Genomic DNA, 21,978 nt, shown 5'->3' with positions numbered 1-21,978 from the left:
TCATCACTTCGAAAATTATTTCTCGAAGATATCTGTTAAACTACAAGAAAGCAATTCAAAATTAAAGTAAAAGTTCAACTACATGTATACCCAACGACATTTACAATATTGGAGGGACAGAATACTTAAAAATTGTTGTTTCAATCGAAGGTAAGGGCGTGGTGTAGTGGTTAGAGTTCACGATTGGGCAGCTAGCGGTCCCAGGTTCGATCCTCCATACTAGGTGTGGAGAGCATGGTAACATTATTTGTCATAGTAGTGTATAGTGGCTACATTGTTCTGCATTTGGAATTTATAAAAAAAATAAACAAATAAATGAATTGACACACATTCAAAGGGATATTTTCAGGTATAAGATCGTGAATTATGATACTCTAACGATAATTGTGTACTGCTTCAAAGACATTGACAAATATTAATGAAATAACTATTTATATTTGTGGCAATTCAGGACATACTAATTTTACCCCTTTTCCCACTCGAGTTCAATGCAAGGATACCTCCGCAAATATCGAATGAAAAGTTTTCATCATGTGCAATTCTAAATTAAATGTTTTCGCCGAGTCGTACTACCTTCGTTTTCTTTGTTACAAACAAGTATTGCTTGCACATTACATGTAGGAGGAGAGTTGCATCTACATTTCACATTGGTCAGCTCCTTCTACTTATTTTCAGGAGCGAAAGCTTGTAGGGTAGTGTTTACCGTTCAGGGCTGTCAATCTGATGGTCGTAGGTTCAAACCCTTCCGGTGGCAGAAAATTTTCGTAAGTTTTAGACCTATCCCATTGTGTTCATTGTCCACGCCGTGTGAAACGGAATGATTCAGTTTGGAATTAACGATGGGGGGAGGGGAAAAATTGAATTACAAAATCTCCATTTCAACGAACCGAGAAGCGGACAAAAATTGGATAATTCTTATAAATATTCAAATTACATTCATGTTTTTAGTGGTATAATCGCAGGCAAAATCAAAGATCTTACATGGAAGATTTTACCTTGCTCTGAACTAAGCCAAAATGCATTTCGAACCGATCTAATACATTCTCCAATACATTTCAAAATGTTATTGAATGTTTCATGTCGATAATTTGACCAATGCATCAATTCTTGACGCTGAGACGATATTTTCTGCAACTACCTCTTCTCTTCAGTCCCTTCTGTTCTTCTCTTCTCCTTCTCCTCTCCCATCCTTCTGCTCGATCTGCTTTTATCTCATATCGCCTTCCCTACTTTCATCGCATCTTATCTCCATCCCACTCATCTCCACTCCTCGTATCTCCTCTCTTGTCTTAGATTTCCGACTCCACTGCACTCTTCTCCTCTTCTTTTCGTTCTTCTCTTTTTCTCTCCTTTACTTTACTCTCCACTCCCCTCCTCTCGTCTCCTCTTCTCTCTTCTTTGCTCCATTTTCCTCATCTCTCCTAGAATCTTTTTCCATTCTCCTCACTACATCTCCTCTCCTCGTTTATCCTATCTTTCTTCTCTCCTCTACATTTCCTCTTCTCCTTTCGCTTTCTTTTTCTCCTCTCCTTTGTCACCTTTCGTTTTCTCTCACCTCTTTTCCTTTCTGTAGACTCACTCATCAGCGATGAAATACTAAGAAACCTTTTTATTTTCTTTCAGAAAGAATTTTGTCACTTGCGATATAATAGTGATATTTTTCATAATTTTATACAATATTACTTGTTTTTATTCCTTTCGCGCATTTTATAAATATCTATTGTGCATGTGGCAACCCTGAAATTGAGCCTAACTCTACACGCAACCCACCAACGCCTTGTGTAAATTGGGTTGCCTAGTTTAAAATGTCGTTGTCCTAAAACTTTTGAGAGACACTGTACACCAGTAGAAATAATCGCAACCTTAGGTTGGCCATATTTAGTTGTTGCTACGAAGGACTTAGAAGAGTATGACGAAGTCTATGCAGACTTCATCCTTTGTGCATTATTGTTATATATTTTACTTCTTTTCTTGTCAATTATTATTATTATTTGTCGTGTCTTGTGAATTCGATACTCTGACAGAATTATCCTCCTGCCCAGGATATTTACACAAATTCGGCTTCTCTTTTTATGGCCGCTCATTTTTCATAAGCTGAGCCTTTATTCTTGACATTCTGAAGAATAAATCCAATTCTTGATCAAACGCAAAATAGCAATATCGAAATAGATTTCACTTGCAGAAATGTATTCCTTTAATAAACATTATTAAGACAAAGCATTGACGATACGTACATTGAATTTTTAAAAAATCCCGGTTGGGCGAGCTGACAACCATTCAGGATTTCCCTGCTTTGAAATCTTAAAAAAGTAAAGAAAATTCCAGAAAACTCGTGTTGAATGTGTTGTATTATTTTATGTTTATGTAAATATATTAATATTTACTATTAATAATTGTAATAGAGCGGGTCATTTAATCTCGTCGATGTAGTAATCAAATCAGACACAAAAATACAACATCATAATAACAAAAGTAAGGCGTTCCGTTTCGTGTAAATACCTATCTCGAGCATTGATATCCTCCCTTTGTACCCAACACTCCATGTGACTGCATATGTTGGTGAATCAGAGTGTTTAAGTGGTGTTTTGTTTTTCTCTACAGAATTCAACCGCCAATTCGTGTTCAAGAATAAGCCTGAAATAGAATCAGTGCAAGCAAGTACTGCTCTGGAGACTACCACAGTACGGATATTCATATTTCTTTTTCCTGCTGTGTTAGGAGGTGAGTGAAAATTGATTCCATAAAAAGAAGTGGGACACGAAATAGTTCATTCAGAAGGTTCAAACACGTTAAAAGAATGGTCTTCCTGTCGTTAATTTTCAAATTGTTAATCCAACCCCACATTTCACGAAGAAGAGTTCTTGAATATCTCATGCAGAGTTTAAAAAATATCTTGGATTCTGATTACATCTAGTAATTGCTCTTTCACATGACACCAACTCACAGTGGCGCAGGAAGGGTTTTCATTTGGGAGGTGTACATAATTAGAGCTCCACAAACATAATACAAAATTTACATAAATAGTTCTTATTTAGGCCATATACTGTATTTATTTAGAATTCTATGGTTTTGTGGTTATTTTAAAGATATGTTTTTAAAACATGTTGTAAATGCTTGTTCTCAATCTTGCTTTGTCTCAACTCCAAAGTTTGTCAAATTTATTTTAGATCCAGTTTATGGGCAGGCAGGCTAATCAGGACAGGATCTAAGTTTGAAATGAAATTGCATGTCGCTCTTGTCGGGATAGATCTAAAGACCGCTTGAGGGGCAAAGAGGCTCTTTATCTCGTCTTATCATGAAATGTACAATATAAGCAATATATACATTATGTTTCAAAAAGTATACATGTCATTGAAGCAAACAATTTTTCCTTATATCGTTTTTCTGCTTGATGCCTCATTTCGATGTTCTGAACCCTCGAAATGCGGAATTGTATCCTGAATATATGAAACCAGGGAGCACAGTCTTACAACTGTAACTGACTGATTAACTTTGCAATTACGGTAAACAAAATATATATGGGTTATCTGTCAATAATCAGGTAGATATCCGCTTTATATCTGAATAACTCGCAAATGTACGTATATTCGAGGCGAAACCGAGAAGAATCGGTTATTTTCAACATACTCTCTGTAGATAGATTTAACTATAGCTACTTTTCCTAACATCTCCTGACGAATTAAGAAAAAAATCGGTTAGCTCTCTCAGAAAAACTGAAGAAATTATCTGCTGAATACAAATTATGACATACGCCGATTTCAGTATTTCAGTCTGTCGTTTTATTCTATTGCGTTTCATTATTCCTAGTTGGCTGTGTAGGATCATCGGAATATCTTCAAATTATTTATTTGTTAAAATTACATGGCATTTTCAATGCCATATCTATGCACAAAATGAGGAAAATATTACTTTTTTGTAAATTGATGGAATATGAAACGTTTTCATTTATGTGTTTCGCAAAGAGTAAGTATCCACAATTACATCTTTTGTGATAATTGTATCAGAGATAAAAAACAAAACAGAACATTTATGGAAGTTAGAAAACAAAATTTCATGGTCTCTCTACCGTCCTTGGTGTCTGCATTGGTGCAGAAAATCGGCTAAATTCAACGACATTCTGGGATCAGGGAATTACATTAAAATGCAAGAACAGTCACTTATTTCTCCGACATATGACTATATCCTTAAATTGTCAGAATTAGGCAGGTATATTTAGTTTTTCAGTTTTGAACGTCCAATACTTAGACGACTTGGTAACGTAAAAATTTTCCCAGATTTTTTACTCATTCCAAAGCAAAATTTATTTCCTGAATAACTTTACCATATAGTTTTGATAAAATGTAACTAATGGTTTATAGTGGAAATTTAAGATTCTGAAAATTCTTGTGAAAATTTCGAAAGTGAAACTCAGCACCACTCTTCTGATGCATATTTATATCTTATCTTCCAATTCTATAATTCTTGAGAATTGTGTACCTCCCTACACATTGAAGCTGAAGATTAGTTTCCTAAAACCAAACGTTATCATAATCAACCATTTTACACTCATTTTAAACTCATTTTCATTCCTTTAGAAAAGTTTTCCCAGCGTGCAGATCAAGTGAACTAACTGGCACAAGAATGTACAGTACAATAGCTTTACAGTGGTTTTAATGCTTTTCGGAAGGAAAATAATGTTTGTAAACAAAAATACTTTTGTATTTTGCTACCAAAAAAAGTTTCTTTGAACAGCAGCACCTTGCTCCTGTCAAACTACAAGGGGTACAGCTTGGATCAGGCATGAGCAAACCCGGGTTGGTGTATATAGGATTGAGCTGTACGACGATTTCACAATAAGTTTTATAAAAAATCCACCATAATATATGTACAAGTAGATAGTAAATATGCCTTTGAGGCCAACCCTGATTTTTTGACCTCTAAGAAAATCGCACCAAAACCTCAAAAACTCACTTTCTATCCACGTTCCGCGTCTCATTTATTGCGCTGACGATGTTTCACAGCGAAGAAAAGCAGTGATGAGTGAATGCACTTTCTCATCCTGGAAGGATGAATGGGCCTTATCGTAATTTTCTAAGTCCGGCCATGTTTATATATCGTGATCTTTGTAAACCTCAAAAATTGCTCGGAACGATGTGATCTCTGCCACACACGCGCGCGCTTCTTATTATTTCTGTATTGTGACGTGTTTTTTTTTCAAGCAAACAAACAAATAATAATTGTTTTTTTTTGTCCTACGGGACACCTCTGTTTGTCAAAAATTCGAGATATTTGCAATTTAACGCAGGACAAAATTTTTGGTTCCATGACGACCTATGTTTATTTTAGTATGAGTGGACAGAGGACACCGAGACTCGACCGACACATTAAACCCGACCTCTCTACGCGTACTATACGTCACCAAAAAAAATCGACAAGGGGAGATTTTTCGATAACTCTCACTGTTTCCAAGGTACTTAGGTTTTTGATAGACGACAACGACGGAGTCATCAATGAGTAAAAAGTAGTGTAATTGGCTATTGGTGCGAGAAAGTATGAGGTATTTTGACTGTATAGAAATACTTAAAACTAAGTCTATAAAAATATCTATAAAATTTTATTGCTACTGTGTATAACCTACGATTTTTGTAAAAAAAAAGCTTCCGAGAAAGTATGACCCCCCTCAGATTGATGTGGCTAAACCTGAATTTGTTAAATTGCTGTTTATAAATTTGTTAAAAATATGGCTTTTCTCAATACTGTTTTGGCTTCACTTAAAACTAATCCAAGATGCTCTTAAGAGCTACACCCACACACACCCACCCACACACACCTATACCTACATATATTTACCCACACATACACATACAAGTCTACTTCTGCTCTACTTCTATTGCATCATGTTGTGCAACAAATTATTATTCAATATTATGCAACAAATTATTAGATGTGTGTTGTTTTCTGATTGGTTGGTTATGATGTAATGGGTGTCTTCTGATTGCTCACTGTTTCAGATGCGGTCTGTGCTTATGCTATTTAAAGAGTTCTTGTATTACAGATCAGTTAATATTGTGAGAACAGTTGAAGAGTATAGAGGTGTTGTTCCAGTGCTCCTCATATTATAGCTCTGTTTGGTATGATATACTGATTTTTTTATTATTTATATTAAATATATTTCTAGTATACTGAACAAGAATCTTATATTTTATATAAAAGAGTTTGATATTTGATACATCTAGTTGTAATTAGTATATATTTAGAGTTTTGGCCTGCAGCTGTTGCAATCTGTCTCCGTGTGTTATACAAGATCAATACGCAATAGGTCATTGCCTTTCTATGCATGTCTGCACATGCAATTGAGGTAGGTTAGTGTTTCTGTAGGTCACTGCTTTTGTGGATCAATACTTATTCTATTTTTGTGCATGTAGGCTATTAGTTTTTACAATTTGTCATAGTTTTATTAAGTATAGAATTTTGATTTCTATTCATATTGGGGGTCAGGCGTAGAGCTGACAACTCTGCACTGTAAAAAGACATGTCAAGAAACAGAAATATAAGGCCATGGATGTTCCCAAGGTAAAATATTCCGGAGGTAAAATAGTCCCCTGTTTAAATCTCCAGGTGGGGACTACTTTGGGAGGTCCCTGGACTAAGGATAAGATCTATGTTAGGAATAAGAATATTAAATTAGGCACCTGGAATGTTTTGAGCCTTTACCGGCCTGGGGCATTTTAGTGTACAGTTAATGAGATAGTGAAGTATAAATTAGATGTAGTAGCTGTCCAGGAAGTTAGGTGACTAGGAGAAGGGAATTGTAAAATTAAAAATTATATTTTTTTTCTATGGTGGTACTGAAAATCATAATTTTGGAACAGGCTTTTTCATAAATAATAGAATTATCTCGGCTCTTAAAACAGTAGAATTTATTAATAATAGGATATCATATGCAGTTTTACAGGGTAGGTGGTGTAAAATTATTTTAATAAACATACATGCACCAACGGAAGATAAAGATGATAATGCTAAAGATGATTTTTATGCAGAGTTAGAACAGGTCTTTAATAAATTTTCTCAGTATGATATGAAAATTCTGTTAGGTGACTGTAATGTACAGATTGGTAAAGAAATTTAAACCCATGATTGGTAAAGAAAGTTTTTATGAATTAAGTAATGATAATGGTATAAGATTGATTACTTTTGCAACCTCAAAGAATTTAATTGTGAAAAGTACCACTTTTAAACATAAAGATATCCATAAATATATCTGGTCTTCTCCAGCTGGTAAAACTCATAATCAGATAGATTATATTCTCATTGATAAGAGAAGGCAAACTAGTATAATTGACGTTCGTACACATAGAGGTACTGACTCTGCCAGTGACCATTATTTAGTAATTGCTAAATTAAGAGAAAGACTCTCAGTGATAAATCATAAGCAACAAAATCTAAAAGTTCTAAAAATTTGATACAGGAAAGTTTACTGATGAAAGAATTAAGAAAGATTACCAAATTAAACTGTCAAATAGATTTGATGTTTTGCAGGATTTAAATGATGATGAAAATATAAATGAAACAGACGTAAATAAGAATTGGGAGCACATACGTAATGCAATAGAATCAGCAGCTAAAGAAAGTATAGGATATCATAAACCGAGAAAAAGTAAGCCATAGTTTGATAATGAATGTCATAATCTAATAGAAATAAGAAATGAGGCTAGACTTAGGTGGTTAAATAACTCTGATGATACAAATCTAAACAATTATAATAGAATAAAGCGAGAAGTTAACTACACGTTTAGAAGTAAAAAAAAAAGAGATTACTTGAAAAGCAAAATTAACGAAATTGAAACAAACAGCAAAAATAAAAATATCAGAGATTTATATAAAGGTATAAATGAGTTTAGAAAGGGATGGTAACCTAAAGTAAACTTGATAAAAGATAAAGACGGTGATTTTCTAGCTGACCCAAGCGATATTCTAAATAGATGGAAGAACTACTTTAATGACCTTTTAAATGTCCATGTAGGAGATAAATCAGAAGTAAATGAAGTCTACACAGCAGAATCTTTAGTTCCAGAACCTAACTTGACTGAAGTTAAAGATGCTATTAAAAGGCTAAAGAATAACAAAGCCCCTGGCATTGATTTAATACCAGCCGAGTTAATTAAATATGGTGGAAATTCATTAATATGTCAAATTCATAAATTAATTTGTTTAATATGGAATAAAAAAGAAATCTCTCAACAGTGGAAAGAATCCATAATTGTTCCTGTGTTTAAAAAAAAAGGTGATAAATTGAACTGCAGTAATTACCGTGGAATTTCTCTACTCTCAACAACATATAAAATATTATCTAACATTTTTTTAACAAGACTAACCCTATATGCTAATGAAATTATAGGTGATTATCAATGTGGATTTAAACGTAACCGGTCAACTACAGATCAAATTTTTCACATCAGACAGACACTTGAAAAAAAAAGTAGGAATATAATCAAAAATGTCCATCAGCTATTCATTGATTTTAAAAAAAAGCATATGATTCTTTCAAAAGAGATAAATTATATAATATATTAGTCGAGTTTGGAATACCTAAGAAGCTTGTTAGTATGATAAAAATATGCACCAGTGAAACAGAAAGTAAAATTCGTGTGGGTATTAATGTGTCTGACAAATTTATAATTCATGATGGGTTAAAACAAGGAGATGCATTATCTCCATTGCTCTTTAATTTTGCCTTAGAATATTCTGTTAGGAAGGTAAAAGAAACTAAAGAAGGACTAAAATGAAATGGTGTGACTCAGTTGTTAGCATATGCAGATGATGTAGACTTACTGGGGAATGATGTGAATACAATTAAGAAAAATGCTAAAATATTTTTCAAAACTGCTAAAGAGATAGATTTGGAAGTTAACAAAGAGAAAACTAAATATATGCTTACAGGCCGAAACCAAGTGTTACGTAATAATCAAAATCTAATTATTGATAACAACTTGTTTGAACCAGTTTCCAAATTCAAATACTTAGGAGTAATATTAACAAATGAAAATGATATATTTATATATATTTTATAGATATTTTTATAGACTTAGTTTTAAGTATTTCTATACAGTCAAAATACCTCATACTTTCTCGCACCAATAGCCAATTACACTACTTTTTACTCATTGATGACTCCGTCGTTGTCGTCTATCAAAAACCTAAGTACCTTGGAAACAGTGAGAGTTATCGAAAAATCTCCCCTTGTCGATTTTTTTTGGTGACGTATAGTACGCGTAGAGAGGTCGGGTTTAGTGTGTCGGTCGAGTCTCGGTGTCCTCTGTCCTCCCATACCAAAATAAACATAGGTCGTCATGGAACCAAATTTTTCATCAATCGAAAATTTTCTAAGTCCACAGCGTTAAAAAAATCTTAAATTGCAAATATCTCGAAAATGGTAAGAGGTATCGAAAAAATATATCGAAAAACACCCCCATCCGGTATCTTTAGATACCCCCTGTCGATTTTGAAGGTGTAGAATACGTATACCAAGTTTTGGTGGTCCTGGGGTCAAGGGGTAAGAAGTTAACCCCCCCCCCAAACTTTGATCACTCGTAACTTTTGAACGAATAGTCGTAGAAAGGTCGGGTTTAGTGCGTTGGTCGAGTCTCGGTGTCCTCTGTCCTCCCATACCAAAGTGAACATAGGTCGTCATGGAACAAAAAATTTTCCGAAATTTTTTTCCAAGTCCTGCGTTAAATTGCAAACATCTCGAATTTTTGACAAACAGAGGTGTCCCGTAGGACAAAAAAAAACAATTATTATTTGTTTGTTTGCTTGAAAAAAAAAACACGTCACAATACAGAAATAATAAGAAGCGCGCGCGTGTGTGGCAGAGATCACATCGTTCGGAGCAATTTTTGAGGTTTACAAAGATCACGATATATAAACATGGCCGGACTTAGAAAATTACGATAAGGCCCATTCATCCTTCAAGGATGAGAAAGTGCATTCACTCATCACTGCTTTTCTTCGCTGTGAAACATCGTCAGCGCAATAAATGAGGCGCGGAACGTGGATAGAAAGTGAGTTTTTGAGGTTTTGGTGCGATTTTCTTAGAGGTCAAAAAATCAGGGTTGGCCTCAAAGGCATATTTACTATCTACTTGTACATATTTTCAGTTCGTTCTAGCTCCAATGAATAATAATTTTTGATGCAACATATCTACGTTTCCACACCTCATTCTCTCCCATTCCCTCATCTTTTTTATGGGTTAAAGTCGGCCACCACTACTCCTATGATACTTAGAAGTAAAAATATACTTATCATAAACTGACAATACAATTAATCAATATCTACAGGTATTTCGTTATGGAAAACGTCTTAAGGCAAGCGCTCCCTGCGTCGTTCCACCCACTCCGTTTCTCCCCTTCCCTACCGTTATACGCGGACTTTCTCAATAAATTTTCGAGACAATGTAGGGGAGTTGATGCAGTAGTGAATGAACAAACGCAATGTATTAAACAGATTTCCAAACTATAACTTATGGATTGGCAGATGCAATACTTGTAATTCCTCCAATAAAACTGACTGTGGGGTTGTTGGATAAGATAGTATGGTATGGAATATGCAGTGAAACTACAACCTCAACTTCAACCTCCTCACTCCACAAGCATGCCTGCAAATCACAAACAGTAACGCTGGCAACTACTGAAGTAAATCCATGTATTGATTTAGGGCATGTTAGTGTCTCATATGAAAATCAATTGACCTGCAGCACTGCGGTTCTACGATACATGTAATCAATGTTGCTAGGGTAAACAAAACAGTGTACTCTTATATGGCTCAGCGTTGCGATGAATTGCAACTGATATATGAAAGCCGAGACCCTATGTTCGAAGCTTGTGTAATATTTAAGAGCTCATTATGTTCGTTCATTTAGTGTGATATGATTGTTCGTAATCATTTCAGTTAGAATCAATTTAATTTAACTTCAGATTTTTCATTTCAATATGCATTATATGACTTCCAGTTTCTAAGTACACTTTGTGCACAGCTAGGCTAAGTGGAATCCCAACCACTTGTGCTTGTTATGAGTTCGAGTATGAGTTCAAATCCATCTTCAGTTCACTTCATAATGTGGTCAACTTTAAGGTATTACAAGATAATGTATTCCCTGTTGTTTCTTTCAAATTCGAATTGAATTAAAACAAACAAAAAAATTTGGTTAAATCGGCATTAGTTCCTCAGAATTAATTAACTTCTGTTCAATTACATTTCAAGAAATTTAGTAGACTTTTCATGTAGCCGAACGGTTTTACCTTTTGTTGTGATGGGTTCCGGGTTCGATCATCGTTAGGAGCTGCAGAATTTCAAGGCTGATCTAGCGCCATGAGAGCAGTTGGTGAGCTACTTGAAAGCAATATCAGCGGAATCCGGTCTCGAAAGCCAGAAAACTTCGGCGATGAGACTCGATGCTCTGATCATAGGTTGCTCAATTAAAAGCTGTTTGGCAGGAATTTGCGCATGAAGAGCTGTCGCGCCAAAACGTTTTGTAAGCCAAGTGATTTTACACAAAGAGCACTAATGAAGTACGCGATATTGACATCTACTATACTATTCCACATGTTCCAACGCAAGATGCATTTTCGTCGGCCGAATTCACCCGTAATGTTCTCTTTATACTTGACTTCTTGCGCTGTTTGGATGACAAAAGTGAACGTTAAAAGTTTTACGAATGTGAGGCACATTATTTCAGTACCACCACAATCAGAACCAGGCAACAGTGGCTAAAGGTTGCAGAAGAATTGGCAAGTACTAACTTCAATTTTTCAAGTTGAAAAATACTCACAATAATATAAGCCTCTGACTATTTAAGTGAGTACAGGGTTGTGTGTGATCTATTTCAAAATGGATTCCTCATTCCATAGACACAGACACAGACACAGACACAGACACACACACACACACACTCACACACACACACACACCATCACACACACACACACACACACACACACACACACACACACACAGTGTTAGAGAGAGAGAGAGAGAGAGAGAGAGAGAGAGCAAATGCTTAACTTGATTGATTGATTGGTTTGCTATTTTATGTTGCTTTTCTGCCACTTTTGGCTATTCGCGACGATGTGAATGAATTGCGATAAGATGGAGTTAATGAAAGGACAATAACAGAGACATATTGACAGAACACAACAGAAGCCTCACAGAGGCTTGGAGTCGAGCCATTAGAGCCTTGTTAGCTTGCACCAATGCAGACCAGGATGTACACTGAAATTCTTATGTAACGTCTCACTGAGCTTCACGTCTTACACAAAAAAATCACCAAATTGAATTCGAAACACTGCAACGTCAATGTCGAAACTGTATGCAAGACAAGGAAGAGCTGCACAGCTGTCAAAGTCGTCAGCGATACACAGGAGAAAAATGTTAGCCACCTGTGATCAAGGAATTAGCATAGCGTTTCGTTCTGTTGTCATTTGGCCTCAGAAGAAATATTTGTTGTCCATTTTGGGCTAGCAAGAAATCATGTTCTGAGCTGGCGATTTATTTTCTTCATTAATCAAAATTCGTTGCTTGTGTTTTCGTTCGTTTCTTTATGTTATTGTGGTTATCATTTATAAAAAGAAAACTAGCAAAGAAGGTCCTTCCTTTCGGCACGTGATAGGCATGTGGTAACTTTGCTATTTTTTGGACCATTTTCTAACCCTCTTGGTTAATTTCAATGATAAGGACGAATGATGGAGTGACCAAATAAATGAACGAACATAATAAGCTCTTAAATATTACCCAAGCATCGAACATAGGGTCTCCGCTTTCATAGAGCAGTATGCAAAAACACTCGGTCATGGGGGCTCTCAAAATTGAAATAATAATTGCAACAGAAAACCTGATATTAGAGTATTTTAACAGTTTAGGCAGATTAACAATTCACGCCAACCAACAACAATTGCCATAATAGTTACACATTTTCGTTTGCAACACACAACCTCGACTCGGTTCGATATGTGAATTCCCCTGTCTCTGTTCTGTATTCTTTTTACTTAGGATATATTACGTTGCCTCCTTGTCTCTTCGTTAATCCAAGACATGGTTGTGGTGGGGCAAACATAGAGATACATCAATGCCTTAATCGTGGATCGAACTTAAGATCTCTGGTTTCGAAGCACGTTCACTCTGCCACGTGAGTGCTCTCTTCCTCTCTCTCTCTCTCTCTCTCTCTCTCTCCCTCTTCCTCCCCCCTAAACACACAAACACACCATATATCAGCCTATACGGTGGAACTCTGTAACTTTGTAAGTGTATAATGTTTTGATGCTCATACATAATCTTTCGACACCCTTAAATTAAAACACTTGGCCAGTTGGAAGGTGGTATTTTTTTGTTAGAAATATTTTTCGGTTTCAGCATACGTTCTCAAGTAGCATTAGCGAACAAATATCATTACTAAAATACAGAAGAATCTATATTGAATTCATTCTCTTGATCAGTTCCAAAACAAAAATGAATTATGAAATTATGTACACAGTAATGGGCCCCAGAGATATTGTTGTGCTTATTGCTATGGCCTTGTATTCAATAGTTTTTGTGGTTGGAATGTCAAATCTTACTTTAACCTGTAGGCCTAGTCGCAGCATCTGTTCTGATCGTAAAGTAGCCTTGAACTTTTTCATTGTCGGGATACAAACTTAAATCGGCAATTTTTCGTTAATTTAAAAAATTACGTCCCATATTTTAAAAAAATGTTTTGTACAAAGCTTATTTTGAAGTTAAATTACTAGTGAAACAGAAATGTGGCTCGACCCCGATAAATTGTCGAGATAGCACCCTGCATCCCTTTAGCGAACACACACACGTGAGCAGCGAATGAGAGGAACCGGTATGTTAGATGGTATAAAATCATGCTATTTCTATACAGTTTCTAGAATCCCCTCCAATGGACATCCCTTAAGTACAACAACGAAAATAAATATAAATTTTATTTAAATATAAATATATGAGTTACGGTAGATCAGTCGACCTCCGTGGCGGAGTGGTTAACACAACGCACTATACGTCGGGGGTCCCGCATTTTAGTTCGGTTCGGACATGGATGTTTGTATTTGTCCCAATGAGAATACATTAAACAGAGAAAATTGACGTACAAGAAAATTGAGAAAATATGAATAACGGGGGATACTACCGCATCGGGGTATTCTTTAAAAATAAAATAAAGGGTGCCTGACTACCATGCGAGAGACACGTATTCGATACTCGGTGGGAGAGAACTGGGATTTTTTCCACCTGTTGAAGCGGCTCCGGCACACACCCAGCATCGTATAAAGTGGGTATCTAAAGGAAACTCTGGGGGTAATAGGCGCCAGGGGCGTGGTACCGATCACATCACTACCACCTTCGGCTGTGATCAAGAAAGTGTGAAGTCCTAACTTCACCCTCTTCCACCCATACGCCTTCATGACGTTGCCCAAAGCACAGGAGACTTAAATTATGTACCAGTAACATGAGTAAAATGCATGTTAGTCTTCACAAAATATTTTATTACAATTAATGATCGATTTGTGTAATTTGGTTGCAACAAAATTTTCAGCGAAAGTAACTGTAAAAGTAGCTTACAGTTACTTCTGAAGTACAGGTAACTGTAACTGAGTTACTTTTTTAATGATTAACTGTAATTTTTACTTTTTGAAGCAAGTAACTATACTGTAAATAGTTACCATTTTAAAAGTAACTTTCCGAACACTGGATTTTTCCTACTTTAGTACATCTTCCATAAACACACATGTAAATAGGAAGTCATTCCTTCAAATACGTTCCATAATACAGCTATCTGAAGCAGATGCATTGTGTGTATTCCTTAAAATGGATAAAGTTGAATATAGTGGTGATAAAATTAGTTGAATGAATGTGTAACACCAAGTTGATAAATTTTTTTAGGACTCTTCTCCTTCTCTTGAAAAAATGAAAATGGGCTTCTGAATATAACCGTTGTTAAGGACGTCTAAAGACTGCAACAAGAACAGAAACCATAGAACAAATACACGATATCACTCTGTAGACAAGCAATTTAAAGTGCGTGAACTTGTTCAAGCTGCAGGTACATCGAAAGAACGTGCAGGATATATTTTGCATGAAGCACTCGATATAAGAAAGCTTTGAGCAAAATGGGTGCAAAACTTGATAACAGCAGATCAACAACGCGTTCTTACGAAAATATATTAACGGCTTTAACAACAATAAAACTCATTTTTCATTTTGTGCGTCGATTTATAACCGTGGATGAGACTTGGATTCTTCATTACTCACCGGAATCGAAACAGTGTACAGATAAAGATTGTTCAGCCCCAAAAAGAACAAACATTGTAAAACCGGCATTTTGGGATACAAAGGGGGTATATATTTATTGGTTATCTTCAAAGCGGTAATATAATAACCAGTGAATGTCATTCCAATCTTGAAAATGGACAAAAAAGACCCGGTTTGTAAAAGGAAGAAAAGGTTTCATCAAGACAATTCACCTGCCCACAAAAGTACGTTGGAAATAAAGAAATTAATGGGTTTGACGAATGGATTGTTGGAAGATGCACCCTACTACCCAGATTTGGCTCCGTCCTACTTATATTTCTTCCCAAAACACAAAACTGCTCCACACTGGTCAGCGTTTTTCATCGAATCAAGACGTGATGCTACAGAGGGATATTTTTTATATTTATGGAAAGCCACTTCAGGAACGCGGAAATGATGTTCAAGAATCGCTGGAATAAATGTTTTGATCTCAAGGGAGAATATGTTGAAAAATAGAAACATTTTTTTTAATTAATAATTTCGTAATTCAATTGCTCGTTCGAGAACTTTCCAGACCACTCTCTTAAGTCTCTCATTTGATATAGGCAAAGTTGTGATGATTACTACATATTTGAAAAGAATGGAATTGAGATAGAGACCTATTATGCTTCAATGTCTTGAAATGAAGAAACAGTTACTCCTTGTCTCTGGGAGGACCTAATAGCGTGTCTCATTGGATGCTCAGTGATAAAGGCACGTTCTATTATAAATACAAATTACCTTATTGCTCTGAAATGTAAGAACGTACAAGTTACATGTTTTTTTTCTTTAAAATATTAAAAAAAAACGTCACTCTGCTTCATTCCACAATTGCCCGAAGCTCATCTTTGGACTTCGTTGAGTGGTAACGTCTTCCTCCTGTAATCAAGGGGTTACAGGATCGATATGAGGTGGAGGCACGTAGTGGTTAGGATCCCAATTTAAACTGTACGTCAAGTCCAATTAACCTATCTGTGGATAGAATGGACTTAAATCAAAAACTCAAACTCAATACAACTCATACGCGTATTACAGCCGTGTGATAGTTGAGTGGAGCTTTTCCATCCCTACAATATGTGCGTATAGATGTATCAGAAGAGAGGTGTCGAAAAGAAGCATGTTCCTGGCAGGTGGATGTTTACAGACAAAACACACAAATCTTTACTGGCATGATTGATTTCGTGTATTTTACCTCCCTTATGTGGTACTTCTTTCTAACGATGGAAGCGGCCCCGGCGCCCACCCAGCGTCGAATAACATGGGTACCTGGGGGAAACCCTGGGGGGTAAAGGCGGTCAGGGGCGTGATGCTGATCACATCACCCCCACTCACGACCGGATCACGCCTTCATGGCGTGGTGCTATGCACAGGGGAGCACTTTACCTTTAACATTTATGTGGTACTTCTAGCTAATAAAGAAGATGGGGATGAGTGGTGATATGACGAAATTAATGAATAGTCACTCACAAACACCCAGGCCTGGGTTCAATGTGCGCTGTGCTAACCACTCCGCCACGGAGGATGGCTCTACTGACATGATGACACACACTATAAAACGTAATATCACCTCTCATTGCTTGATCGAGTTGGTAAGTTATGAATTAAAATTATAATTGATCATTGATTTCTTCCATTTTAAGAGATAAGCAGGTTTCAAGGAAATCCTTGATTACTAATGACATGATGTTACATAAAAACGTTTCGTTTCATTGGTAGATTCACATTTCCGCATTGATAATTTAAATTAATGGTATGTTTTTCTTTTCATTCTAGATACACTTCCATACAAGATAGTCCCAGAACAGGCAATTGTTTCTCAGATAGTTGGACCGTCACAGTAAAAAATACGACAACGCTTCACTTCTTTCTCGAAAGACGAGAGCGCTAAAAAAACCTCCATTGTTCAAATTGTACGATTGTCTTCACTTACGTTCAAAACTAAATAGTCGCAAAATATCCAGGATGGCGCGTAATGCATCAAACTTGTTTAAAGTAATAAACGAACAAATGTAACTGAATGGTAGGTTAACACATGAATTAGAACACTGCCCGATTTCAGGATAACCACAAAAAAACATGTTTGTATAGTTTTCACGAAGTCGAAGGAACGGATTTTATTCACAAGACTATACTAATAACAACGACTAATAAATTAATGTCATAATGCCTACGGAGATATGGGAGAACCTCTTGGAACAAAAGAAATTACTGGAAAGGAAATTAGAAATACAAGAGAAACATTACGGTACTGATCATTTTCAAGTTGCTTCTACTCTTATGAACTTAGGTATTGCCTTCAGAGATATGGGAGAACCTCTGGAAGCAAAGAAATTACTCGAGAGGGCATTGGAAATACAAGAGAAACATTTCGGTACCGATCATTTTCAAGTTGCTCTCACGCTTGTGAACTTAAGTAATGTCTACGGAGAAATGAAAGAACCACTGGAACAAAAGAAATTACTCGAGAGGGCATTGGAAATACAAGAGAAACATAACGGTCCTGATCATTTTCAAGTTGCGTGTACTCTTGTGATCTTAGGTAATGCCTACGGAAAAATGGGAAAACCTCTGGAAGAAAAGAAATTACTTGAGAGGGCATTGGAAATACAAGAGAAACATTACGGTGCCAATCATTTTAAAGTTGCTTCTACTCTTGTGATCTTAGGTAATGCCTACGGAAAAATGGGAAAACCTCTGGAAGCAAAGAAATTACTTGAGAGGGCATTGGAAATACAAGAGAAACATTACGGTGCTAATCATTTTAAAGTTGCTCCTACTCTTGTGAACTTAGGTATTATCTTCGGAGCTCTTGGAGAACCTCTGGAAGAAAAGAAATTATTTGAGAGGGCATTGGAAATACAAGAGAAACATAACGGTCCTGATCATTTTCAAGTTGCGTCTACTCTTGTGATCTTAGGTAATGCCTACGGAAAAATGGGAAAACCTCTGGAAGAAAAGAAATTACTTGAGAGGGCATTGGAAATACAAGAGAAACATTACGGTGCCAATCATTTTAAAGTTGCTTCTACTCTTGTGATCTTAGGTAATGCCTACGGAAAAATGGGAAAACCTCTGGAAGCAAAGAAATTACTTGAGAAGGCATTTGAAATACAAGAGAAACATTACGGTGCTAATCATTTTAAAGTTGCTCCTACTCTTGTGAACTTAGGTATTATCTTCGGAGCTCTTGGAGAACCTCTGGAAGAAAAGAAATTACTTGAGAGGGCATTGGAAATACAAGAGAAACATTACGGTGCCAATCATTTTAAAGTTGCGTCTACTCTTGTGAACTTACGTAATGCCTGCGGAGAAATTGGAGAACCGCTGGAACAAAAGAAATTATTTGAGAGGGCATTGGAAATACAAGAGAAACATTACGTTGCTAATCATTTTAAAGTTGCTTCTACTCTTGTGAACTTAGGGAGTGCCTACGGAGAAATGGGTGAACCGCTGGAACAAAAGAAAGTACTTGAGAGGGCATTGGAAATACAAGAGAAACATTTCGGTACCGATCATTTTCAAGTTTCTTTCACGCTTGTGAACTTAAGTCATGTCTACGGAGAAATGGGACAACCGCTGGAACAAAAGAAATTACTTGAGAGGGCTTTGGAAATACAAGATAAACATTACGGTGCCGATCATTTTAAAGTTGCTTCTACTCTTGTGAACTTAAGTAATGCCTACCGAGAAATGGGAGATCCGCTGGAACAAAAGAAATTACTTAGGAGGGCATTGGAAATACAAGAGAAACATTTCGGTACCGATCATTTTCAAGTTGCTTTCACGCTTGTGAACTTAAGTCATGTCTACGGAGAAATGGGAGAACCGCTGGAACAAAAGAAGTTACTTGAGAGGGCTTTGGAAATACAAGAAAAACATTACGGTGCCGATCATTTTAAAGTTGCTTCTACTCTTGTGAACTTAAGTAATGCCTACGGAGAAATGGGAGAACCGCTGGAACAAAAGATATTACTTGAGAGGGCATTGGAAATAGAAGAGAAACATTACGGCGCCGATCATTTTAAAGTTGCTTCTACTCTTCTGAACTTAAGTAATGCCTACGGAGATATGGGAGAACCGCTGAAACAAAAGAAATTACTTGAGAGGGCATTTGAAATACAAGAAAAACATTACGGTGCCGATCATTTTAAAGTTGCTTCTACTCTTGTGAACTTAAGTAATGCCTACGGAGAAATGGGACAACCGCTGGAACAAAAGAAATTACTTGAGAGGGCATTGGAAATACAAGAAAAACATTACGGTGCCAATCATTTTAAAGTTGCTTCTACTCTTCTGAACTTAAGTAATGCCTACGGAGAAATGGGAGAACCGCTGGAACAAAAGAAATTACTTGAGAGGGCATTGGAAATAGAAGAGAAGCATTACAGTGCAAATCAGTTTCAAGTTGCTTCTGCTCTTGTGAACTTAAGTAATACCTACGGATAAATGGGACAACCGCTGGAACAAAAGAAATTACTTGAGAGGGCATTGGAAATAGTACTTAAACATTACGGTGCTGATCATTTTGAAGTAGATTCTAATCTTGTGGACTTAGTAATGCCTACCGAGATATGGGAGGTCCTCTGGAACGAGGGAAATTACTTGAGAGAGAGCATCGGGAATAGAAGAGAAACCTTAAAAAATAATAAAAAATTCTGCCTTGCCGAGCATTCTGAGTGCCTTATTGAGCATGCAAACAAGGCATAATAGTGTTATTACAAGAATGTTTCAGTGTTGGTGTAGTGTCTGAAGTACAACTTTAGAAACGAGCTATTACTACTACTTTTGGAAGCAGAAATTTCGAGCAGTATGTTACCAGAATATACCACTGTCCTTTGTTCGGGAAATAGATTTCCCCAGTTTTCGTTATCCAGAACAACCGAGGAATTCCAAGCGACCATATTTTAAAGCGGATAATTCTTCATATTTTCTGCACTATTAGTGTCTGAAATTTCTTGCAATTTATAGTTTATATTCCAGAAGTACAAAACCAATCACTTGAAAGGGTTCAATTTGGGACGATCTCTTGATTGGGACATTTTTGGAAACTTCCCCGTTTCCAAAATGTTCCGACCTGGTCGAGAGATGGAGACTTTTTTCAGTTTTGAACGCCAGGATTATAAATATTTCTTTCTGAATCATGACCCAACAATAATTCTCCCGTCCAGCACACCCCTTGTTACGAAAGTTTTAAAATATTGCTACATTTTACCATTGGAATTAGTTTACCTTTTGCAGATATCTCAAAGGGAGAACAATCCTCTGGCCCCACACTGCAGGCACCCTTGTCTGAACCTATGGAAAAGAGACGCCACTTGAAGGTTCTTTACATAGCCCATGCTAGACAAGAATTAAGTTTCCGATCATTTTCTAGTTCGTGTTATTTTTACTCTTGTGAACCACAACTTACCCACCTTACGCTGAACCTCTGGAACAAATGAAATTACTTATTAGGGCATTGCAAATACAAGCGAATCATTACGATACCTTTGAACCAAAATATAGTGCACTCAACTTACACTGAGAGAACTAAATGCATCATATCGATTGATGCACCAGAATGCATCGACTGAAGTACTGAAGTGTCTTTTATGGCGTCTGCGAAGAATCAGATTCACATCTGATGCATTTTGATGCATTGTTGGATGTCGTGAAAGAAACACCAAAGTGCATCATGTGAGGATTTCTTTCAGTCGAGATGCACTTTAAAGCATGATTTGATGAGTTTCTGATGCACGTTCCTGGATCTTTTTCCATGATGCACTTAAACGTTTCGACTAAGCTATATAATGACTGAAGCTCAGACTATATGAATAGTGCAAGAGATATTTTAAATAGGCTTGATGTAATGTTATTATTAAAATTGATAACTTGTGCACTAGTTTTACTTTTTCCTTGTGTTCTATAAGATAGGTACAAAATTGTTTGTGTAGTTACTTTTCACGTTCATTTCCTTTTTTTTGCATATTTTAGTGTATGAGGCTTGTATGGCATACTATCATGTATGTGTACATTTCGCTAGTTTTTAGAGTATATATAAATTCTGAGTATACTCATAAGATCTGCAAAAATTTCTCCAGTGATGCTGAAATATATTCTAAATGAACGTGTGATATATTTTGTACTTGTGTTCAAATAATTTCATATTACTTATATCAACATAACTGCACAATGTGTTACTGTACAATTGAGGAATAATTTTGTATTTTCTGATTGTAGCTGTGTGGGCTTACTATTTACCGTAATAGTGTGACGCGTCTACTTTACTATTGCTAATGAGTAGATATAGTATGGTAACATGTTAGTGAAAGAGAATGTAATATGACTTTTGTAAACTCTTGAGGTAAGAGAGTTGCTGAAGACTAATGTAGTAAGCCATACACATATTTTATGTTTTTATATACTCGAATATATTTAGATGAAGATGTGTAAAATATTCGACCCGTGCTTGAGAAATGAATAATTCTGTGAATGTTAAGAGATTCTCATTTTCATGTTCGTCCTTTGAGTCTACTGTATGATGATAGAAAAATCGATATTTCGTATATCTCATTTGTGTGAAGAGTAGAAAACGCAATCTATAACATTACACTATACCCTATCCCAGATATCTCTGGAGCAGACGAACGAAAACAAGTCTCTCCGCAAGTAGTGACGCGAGACGGCTCCACCAATAAACAC

At 36.2% G+C, this 21,978-nt stretch overlaps 1 protein-coding gene across 1 annotated transcript in view; it reads left to right on the top strand.

Moving 5' to 3' along the window:
- LOC145990395 (uncharacterized) overlaps window positions 1-20,973 on the top strand; it is a 55,658-nt gene extending 34,685 nt beyond the window's left edge. Inside the window, exons 3-4 of the mRNA XM_083126090.1 lie at window positions 2,602-2,721; window positions 20,536-20,973. Coding sequence (XP_082982216.1) covers window positions 2,602-2,721; window positions 20,536-20,738 — 323 coding nt within the window. The 3' untranslated portion in view covers window positions 20,739-20,973. The remainder of the gene's footprint in view (window positions 1-2,601; window positions 2,722-20,535) is intronic.
- The last annotated feature ends 1,005 nt before the right edge of the window (window positions 20,974-21,978 follow it).

This window comes from Lepisma saccharinum, chromosome 7 (assembly GCF_977018435.1).
Source record: "Lepisma saccharinum chromosome 7, izLepSacc3.1, whole genome shotgun sequence".
Lineage (NCBI taxonomy): Eukaryota > Metazoa > Arthropoda > Insecta > Zygentoma > Lepismatidae > Lepisma > Lepisma saccharinum.
This window is presented reverse-complemented; position numbering and strand designations above follow the sequence as displayed.